Source organism: Bos javanicus, chromosome 1 (assembly GCF_032452875.1).
Source record: "Bos javanicus breed banteng chromosome 1, ARS-OSU_banteng_1.0, whole genome shotgun sequence".
Classification (NCBI taxonomy): Eukaryota; Metazoa; Chordata; class Mammalia; order Artiodactyla; family Bovidae; genus Bos; species Bos javanicus.
In genome coordinates, this window is record NC_083868.1 from 2,531,407 (window position 1) to 2,540,980 (window position 9,574).

The following is a 9,574-nucleotide window of genomic DNA, read 5'->3' on the forward strand; positions in this document are numbered from 1 at the left end:
TCCTTGCACACCTTACTGGGCATTTACCCGTGGGATCAAGAACTCTCTACTGAATAGAGGAAACCAGCAGCACAGCTCTAAGCCTTGTTTATTATTTAACTGTGCAGTGGAGTTGCCTGACTTTTAGGAAGGAAACAAACTGGTCACCAAAGCAGTGCACACCCAGCCCTGCGGGGGTGGAAGGTGGGGGCAGGCAGCAGGCACAGGCGAGGGCGCCCCCGAGCAAGCGGCTGGGGAAGAATCTCGAACATCACTTTCTGTTGTTTCATCTTTGGAAGGACCGACGCTGAAACTCCAATCCTTTGGCCACCTGACTCCTTGGAAAAGACCCTGATGCTGGGAAAGATTGAGGGCTGGAGGAGAAGGGGACGACAGATGGTTGGATGGCATCACCGACTCGATGGACAAGAGTTTGAGTAAGCTCCGGGAGTTGGTGATGGACAGGGAGGCCTGGCGTGCTGCGGTCCATGGGGTCGCAGAGAGTCGGACACGAATGAGCGACTGAAACTGAAGTTTGATTTGAGTCCGTTTCAATGAGGCACTGCGACCGCGGACAACCAGAGGTCTCCCAATGAGGGCGTCTGTCCCTCCACCCCCGTCCCCGGGGCCGACGTTTCCCGCGCCGCCACCGCAGTCCAGCTGACGCGGCAGCGCCGGGATCCCTCTCTCTCTCACCTGAGGCGGCGGGCAGCACCCATCTCCCAGCGACCAGCATCAGGGTCGTCGCGCCCAGGAGAGCGAGCATCGTCCGCGGGCCGCCGGTAGCCCTCCAGTCACATCTTTCGGCCACCCACTACCGCGGCAGGCACCGCGCGGCGGCGCGACGGAGACTGAGGCACCCAGGCCGTCCCGCCAAGGCCAGCGCCCCTAGTTCGCCGTGTCCCCTCCAGCCGCTCCGGCCCCGCCCACTCCGCGTCGGCCCTTCCCTCAGCCGACCTGCGCACGCGCCGTGCCTTCACCTCGTGTGTCCCGGTCCGCGCACGCGCGCGGGACAGCGGTGTGGGAGGGGGTGGTGTCGGAGGCGGGTGGTGTCGGGGGAAGGGGTGGTGGTGTCGAGGGGGGAGGGGCGGCCCCGCCTCCGCCGCCCGCCCCCTGGTTCTCGGCATTGACTGCTTACTAAGCCTTGCAACACCGGGTTCCGGGAAGACCGCGCCTCACTGGAGGCCTTGACCCCGGGCGGGAACGCGGAGGTCGCCAGGGCGCCTGCGCAAACCTCGAGGCCCGCTGTCCGCCCTTCCTGTTAGTGGCAGTGGGAGGGCACTCTGGGCGCTCTTGGCCCTGGGGGCGGGCCGGGGGGCTGGGAGGCCACGTCACGGACTGGGGAGCCTGGGGGAACGGTGTCGGGGAGGCTAAGTGGGGAAGGAATGAAGACTCTCCGAGCGGGTCAAGCCATTTCCTTTGTGCAGAGCTTGCCTGGTGGCGCAGACGGGAAAGCGTCTGCCTCCAATGCGGGAGACCGGGGTTCGATCTCCAGGTCGGGAAGATCCTCTGGAAAAGGGAACGGCTTCCCACTCCCGTGCTCTTGCTTTGGAAAATTCCGTGGATGGAGGAGCCTGGTAGAATGGTACAGTCCATGGGGCCGCAAAGAGTCGGACACGACTGAGCGACTTCACTTTCTCTTTCTGTGAGCCAAGGCTTGTTGATATTTAGTTGCTAAGTCGTGTCCAACTCTTCAGCGACCCCATGGTCTGTAGCCCACCAGGCTTCTTCCTATGTCCATGGGATTTCCCAAGCAAGAATTACTGGAGTCGTTTGCCATCTGGGTAGGTGTGTCCAGAATTAAGACTAGGCACGTAGAGAGCTGACTCATTTGCAAAGACCCTGATGCTGGGAAAGATTGAAGGCGGGAGGAGAAGGGGATGACAGAGGATGAGATGGTTGGATGGCATCACCGACTGGATGGACATGAGTTTGAGTAAACTCTGGGATTTGGTGATGCACAGGGAGGCCTGGCGTGCTGCAGTCCATGGGGTCACAGAGTCGGACACGACTGAGCGACTGAACTGATGTAAAGAGCTCGTTTTTGGGGGGACGACCTGGGTGCGAACGTGGTTACCTACTGGCGAGGATCCAGAGGATGGCCTTGGGATGCTGTCTGGAACAGAGGTCTGTAAGCTCTTTTGGTCGTCTGCCCTCGTAGTTCAGTCCATAAGTCGTGTCCCGCTTGTTGCGATCCCATGGACTGCAGCACCAAACTTTTAATCCACGATTAAGTACCTTAATAATAGATTATGCACATTATAAAAATAAAAGGGAAAATATAAAGGATGAGTGATGAAATAAGCAGTCAAAGATGTAGCTGTTAATTCTAACAATCAATTTAATTATCAACTGTAAGGTAAAATGAGTTTTTGTAAAGAACTTTGCTCTTGAGTGTGGCCTTGTAAACAACAGGTATAATTTAGAGGGGCTTCCCTAGTGACTCAGAGTTAGGAGACCACCAGCAATGCAGGAGACCTGGGTTCAAGCCGTGGGGGCTGCCACTCCAGTGTGCTTGCCTGGGAAGTCCTAACACATAATTTAAATACCATGAAATTCACTCATTCCAAGTGCACAGTGATTTTTAGTGAATCTGTCTAGTTGTTAGGCCTATTTTTTAAAAACTTCGTATCTCTGTGATTCATAAATTTTTAGGTTTGATTCCAAGTATGCCAGTGTTTGCTTCAGTGAGGTCGTAGATGGAAAAATACCCGGTGAGAACATGTGGATCTAAAAGGAAGAAGGAAGTTCTTGGTTGCATTTATTAATCATACTCTCATTGAAATCTATGACAATGACTCTTTGACTTACAGTTTACATTAAAAGTTTTATTTCCTGCTGTTCAAAAGTTGTTTTTACAAACTAGTTGGAATAGAACAGTGGGCCCAAAACATCTCATGAACGGAAATATTTCATTTGAAGTCTTTTAAAATATGTTGAAAAACTTCCCTCCACTTTTGTGGGCAGCTAGAGGTTTTTATAAAGCTATAAAGAAAGCTAAGCACTGAAGAATTGATGCTTTTGAACTGTGATATTGGGGAAGACTCTTGAGAGTCCCTTGGACTGCAAGGAGATCAGTCCTGAATATTCATTGGAAGGACTGATGCTGAAGCTGAAACTCCGATACTTTGGCCACCTGATGTGAAGAACTGACTCCTTGGAAGAGAGCCTGTTGCTGGGAAAGACTGAAGGTGGGAGGAGAAGGGGACCACAGAGGATGAGATGGTTGGATGGCATCACCGACTCTATGGACATGAGTTTGAGCGAGCTTCGGGAGTTGCTGATGGACAGGGAAGGCTGGTGTGCTGCAGTCCATGGGGTCGCAAAGTTGGACAAAACTGAGTGACTGAACTGATAGAGGTTTTTTAGATGCACATAACATTTGGCAATGAGAATCACATTCAAATGGAAATATTTCCAAATACATTTTTAAATGCAAGAATTATATTTAGTGAATACCTATAGAGTTTCTTTTGATTTTCATTTTTATACAATAAAAACAATTTTAGGGGATTTAATGCTTTGTTTTTCAGTATTGCCACATGACATGCTAATGTTTTCCACTTGTTAAAGAAAGGTCAATCATATTTTATAAAACTACAATTCACCTTTAAGTTGACAGTACTTGCATGGCACAGAAGACTTTCATGGTCTTTCCCATCTTAATACAATAACTGTAAAGTTTGAATTGTATTTTAATAAAATTGAATTAAAAAACATGACCACAGGCATGACACCCTGTATTACTTTGTGCACTTCATTTTCTCCTTACTTGCTGTAAAAGTTTGTCTCTGGGTGAAGCATTAACTAATTTCCTGTGTGGTGCTAGCTCTGTAACCTTAGCCTAGAACCTCTCTTACCCCTTTTATTCAAGTCAAAACAATCCATCTGAGGTTAGATAACTGAGCAGGACCCTGTGAGGCCTTCCCAGAATAGAGCCCCCACGTCTGTATTCTCCACCTTCCCCTTTGTCTGTAGAAGAACTTTGGTCAAAGAATAAAATTGGCCAGAGAAGTGAGAAAATGCAGAAAGAAAGGAAAACAGTCAAGCAAAACAAAATAGTAGTATTAATACTTTAGCCATTAAAGTCAAAGACCTTTAGTTCTTCCTCAGAGACTATAGATAATATTCTGAGCCATGTCCTTGGAGCTGTTTTGCAGATACTGAAAGCCCCACTGGGTGGAAGAAGTTAACCGTAAACTGCCCACAAGCACACAGATTACAGACCTTTTGGAACTGAATGTTGATGATGCTGACCCCCGATTTCCTCACCACCAACCAGTCAGAAGATTGTCCACAATCACACCCCACTCCTAGAACACCATAAGACTCCTCACCATCTCCCTCCACCAGGGAGGGGCACAGAGTCTGAGGGCTTTAGGTCTTTGTGGCCCCCTTTGCCCTGCAAAGCAATAAAGCCCTTTCTTTCTATTTCATTGCAAACTCTGTCTCCAGAATGTAATCCAGTGCCAGTGTATACAGAGGCTGAGATTTGGCATCAGTGACACTTGCAGTTTTTCTATAAAGCGTAGTATTTTGGAGCTTCCCAGGTGGCTCTAATGGTAAAGAATGTGTCTGCCAATGCAGGAGACTTAAGAGACTCCAGTTCAATCCCTGAGTTGGGAAGATCCTCTGGAGAAGGGCATGGCAACCCACTTCAGTATTCTTGGCTGGAGAATCCCATGGACAGAGGAGCCTGGTGGGTTACAGTCCATAGAGTTGCAAAGAGTTGGACACAATTGAAGTGACTTAGCATGCATGCATGGTCTTTTTAACTTTTGAAATAATTTCAAGCTTGGAGAAAAGTTGCAAAAATAATAAAAGAACTCCTGTACATCCTTTACTCAGATTCACCAAATTGATATTTTGCCATATTTGTAATCTCTGGCTACACACACAAGTATGCATACAAACTTCTTTTTCCTTGAACTTCTTTAGCTTTCTTTAATCTGGAGCAGTTACCTGGTCTTGGTCTTTCACAACGCCTACTTTACTTTTTTAAATACAACTAATTATTTTATCTATTGTTTAGTCACTAGTTTGGGAAGGTCTCCTGGAGAAGTATATGGCAACCCACTCCAGAGGAGCCTGGTGGGTTATGAGTCGGATATGACTTAGCAACTAAACAGTAATAACAACGCATTCCTGAATGGAATACTGCATAAATTGTGTTGTGTCGTCTGATATTTCACCTGAAGCCACACTGTGTTCCTTAGTGCCTGTTTGGTGATGCTAATTTTGAGCAGATGGTCAAGGTGCTATCCAATGTCCTATTGCCTCCTCACAATAATCTGTGGAGAGATGCCCTGAGATCCTGCAAATACTCAGCTCTTAGCAAATTTTTACATCTAGAAAGAACATCCTTTGATGATCTCTGCCTGAGCCAGTCTACTCTGATGGCTGGGAAATGGTCGTTTTCAACTGTCTCTCCAAATGCAAGTACTGGTTGACACATTGTCGGAGAGAGATTTCTCTTCTTTCCATTTATTATCAGTATGGATCCACTGGGAAAAGAGTACAGCAAGGTTGTACATTGTCACCCTATTTAACTTATATGCAGAGTATATCATGAGAAATGCCAGGCTGGATGACTCACAAGCTGGAATCAAGATCGCCTGGAGAAATACCAACAACCTCAGATATACTGATTGTTGTTGTTCAGTTGCTAAGTCATGTCTGACTCTTTTCGACCCCATGGACTACAGCACACCAGGCTTCCCTGTCCTTAACCATCTCCCAGAGTTTGCTCAAACTCATGTCCATTGAGTTGGTGATGTCATCCAACCATCTCATTCAAGTAGATAATACTTCACTTTCTAACAGTAGAAAGTGAAAAGGAACTAAAGAGTCTCTTGATGAAGGTGAAAGAGTAGAGTGGCAAAGCTGGTTAAAACTCAACATTCAGAAAACTAACATCATGGTGTCTGGTCCTATCACTTCATGGCAAATAGATCGGGGAAAAGTAGAAGCAGTGACAGCTTGTCTTTTCTTGGGCTCCAAAATCACTGTGGATGGTGACTGCAGCCATGAAATTAGAAAACACTTGCTTCTTGGGAGGAAAGCTATGACAAGCCTAGATAGTGCATAAAAAACAAAGATATCACTTTCCCAACAAAGGTCTGGATAGTCAAAGCTATGGTTTTTCCAGTAGTCATGTATGGATGGGAGAGTTGGCCCTTAAAGAAGGCTAAGTGCCAAAGAATTGATGCTTTCAAACTGTGGTGCTGGAGAATACTCTTGAGAGTCCCTTGGACTGCAGGAAGATCATACCAGGCAACCCTAAAGGAAATCAACCCTGAATATTCATTGGAAGGACCGATGCTGAAGCTCCAATAATTTGGCCACCTGGTGCAAAGAGCTGACTTATGGAAAAGATTCTGATGCTGGGGAAGAATGAAGGCAAAAGAAGAGAGTGGCAGAGGACAATATGGTTAGATAGCATCATTGACTCAATGGACATGAACTTGAGCTGACTCTGGGAGATAGTGGACAGGGAGGCTTGGTGTGCTGCCATCCATGGGGTAGTGAAGAGTCAGACATGACTTGAACAACAACAACAGCAACAACATGGATTTATAGATTCTTATTTTATTTAATGTTTATAGTTTATTACTATCCTTATTTATTTAAAAACTTTAAAAATTAATTAGACTTCACTTTTTGGAGCAGTTTTAGATTTTTGGAAAAATTGAGCAGAAAGTACTGGCAGTTCCCTTCCATCCCCTTCCGTCCCACCTCAGTTTCCCTTGTTGCTAATATCTTGTATGGTACACTTGTTACAAATATTGATTCTACAAGATAAAGTAAACTGTTAGTTGCTCAGTCGTGTCTGACTCTTTGCAACCCCATGGACTGTAGCCCACCAGGCTTCTCTATCCATGGGATTCTCCAAGCAAGAATACTGGAGTGGGTTGCCATTCCCTACTCCAGGGCATCTTCCTGACCCAGGGATCAAACCCAGGTCTCCAGCATTGCAGGGAGATTCTTTACCATCTGAGCCACGTGGGAAGCCATTGACACATTATTATTAACTATAGTGCATCATTTGAAAACTGGTCAACCACTTGTAAAAGAATGAAACTAGACCACTTTCTAACACCATACACAAAAATAAACTCAAAATGGATTAAAGATCTAAACGTAAGACCGGAAACTATAAAACTCCTAGAGGAGAACATAGGCAAAACACTCTCTGACATACATCACAGCAGGATCCTCTATGACCCACCTCCCAGAATATTGGAAATAAAAGCAAAAATAAACAAATGGGACCTAATTAAACTTAAAAGCTTCTGCACAACAAAGGAAACTATAAGCAAGGTGAAAAGACAGCCTTCAGAATGGGAGAACATAATAGCAAATGAAGCAACTGACAAACAACTAATCTCAAAAATATACAAGCAACTCCTACAGCTCAACTCCAGAAAAATAAATGACCCAATCAAAAAATGGGCCAAAGAACTAAACAGACATTTCTCCAAAGAAGACATACAGATGGCTAACAAACACATGAAAAGATGCTCAACATCACTCATTATCAGAGAAATGCAAATCAAAACCACTATGAGGTACCATTTCACACCAGTCAGAATGGCTGCGATCCAAAGTCTACAGGTAATAAATGCTGGAGAGGATGTGGAGAAAAGAGAACCCTCCTACACTGTTGGTGGGAATGCAAACTAATACAGCCACTATGGAGAACAGTGTGGAGATTCCTTAAAAAACTGGAAATAGAACTGCCTTATGATCCAGCAATCCCACTGCTGGGCATACACACTGAGGAAACCAGAAAGGAAAGAGACACGTGTACCCCAATGTTCATCACAGCACTGTTTATAATAGCCAGGACATGGAAGCAACCTAGATGTCCATCAGCAGATGAATGGATAAGAAAGCTGTGGTACATATACACAATGGAGTATTACTCAGCCATTAAAAAGAATACATTTGAATCAGTTCTAATGAGGTGGATGAAACTGGAGCCTATTATACAGAGTGAAGTAAGCCAGAAAGAAAAACACCAATACAGTATACTAACACACATATATGGAATTTAGAAAGATGGTAACGATAACCCTGTATACGAGACAGCAAAAGAGACACAGATGTATAGAACAGTCTTTTGGACTCTGTGGGAGAGGGAGAGGGTGAGATGATTTGGGAGAATGACATTGAAACATGTATAATATCATATATGAAACGAGTCGCCAGTCCAGGTTTGATGCACGATACTGGATGCTTGGGGCTGGTGCACTGGGACGACCCAGGGGGATGGTATGGGGAGGGAGGAAGGAGGAGGGTTCAGGATGGAGAACACATGTATGCCTGTGGCGGATTCATTTCGATATATGGCAGAACCAATACAATATTGTAAAGTTTAAAAATAAAATTAAAAAAAAAATAAAGTGCATCATTTATATTTGGATTCTCTCTCTGTATTGTATAGTTGTATGGGCTTTGCCAAATGGTTAATGTCATTTATCCACTACTGCAGTAATATACAGAATAGTTTTACTGCTCCAAAAATCCCCTGTACTCCAGCTATTCACCCTATTTATTTATTTATTTTTTACACGAAGAAAACTTTTTGTTTTTCTTTTTTTTGGCTGCATCGGGTCTTAGTTGTGGCACATGGGCTCTTTTGTTGCAGCATGTGGGATCTAGTTCCCTTGACCAGGGATCGAACCCACATACCCTGCATTGGAAGACAGACGGTTAACCACTGGACCACCTGGGAAATCCCTTCACCCTCTTCATGATTAGTGCTCAGATTGTCCCAGTTTTGACCAGTGAGAGCCATTTCAAGCTGGCTCCTGTTTCTTTTGATACAATCTACCTTTTTTCTACCTCTTTTTTTTTTTTTAATCATTTCTTTACTTTCAGGGATAAGATGTTCTAGGCTCATCTTATACTTTTCCTGCCCCAGCCCTGAAATTAGCCATCTCTCCAAGGGACCCAGGCTTCTTTTAGTGGGTTATAGTATTTAGAAACCAAGATCAGGGCACTGAAACTTTGGTTTTAATTACAGAAATGCAAATCACAAAGTCAAAAGGAAATGAGCTAAGGAAGTCTGTTTGGCCTAGTGTCTAATCCAGCAGATAACCATTTAGCACCATTTTGTTTCTTTTTTTTTTTTTTTTCCAGACTGTGGAACATTTGACTGATAATAATATCAGTCAAGGATAAAGGTAGGCTTAAAAATTGGGTGGATAAAGGATAAGGAAGTCCATTTTACTCTGTCAACTCTGTGCTAGTTTAGTCGCTAAGTCATGTCTGAGTCTTGAGACCCCGTGGACTGTAGCCCATGAGGCTCCTCTGTCCATGGAATTTCCCAGGCAAGAATACTGGAGTGGGTTGCCATATTTCTTCAGGGGACCATCCCGACCCAGGGATCAAACCCAGGTCTCCTGCATTGCAGGTGGTCTCCCGCATTGCAGGTGGACTCTGCTGCTGCTGCTGCTAAGTCGCTTCAGTCGTGTCCGACTCTGTGCGACCCCATAGACAGCAGCCCACCAGGCTCCCCCATCCCTGGGATTCTCCAGGCAAGAACACTGGAGTGGGTTGTCATTTCCTTCTTCAACTGTTCCCTAAAGAT

At 45.3% G+C, this 9,574-nt stretch overlaps 1 protein-coding gene across 1 annotated transcript in view; it reads right to left on the reverse strand.

Annotated features, from left to right (window-relative positions):
* The window catches only part of IFNAR1 (interferon alpha and beta receptor subunit 1), a 30,543-nt gene extending 29,546 nt beyond the window's left edge, over positions 1-997 (reverse strand). Inside the window, exon 1 of the mRNA XM_061412970.1 lies at positions 676-997. Coding sequence (XP_061268954.1) covers positions 676-745 — 70 coding nt within the window. The 5' untranslated portion in view covers positions 746-997. The remainder of the gene's footprint in view (positions 1-675) is intronic.
* Positions 998-9,574: the final 8,577 nt, after the last annotated feature.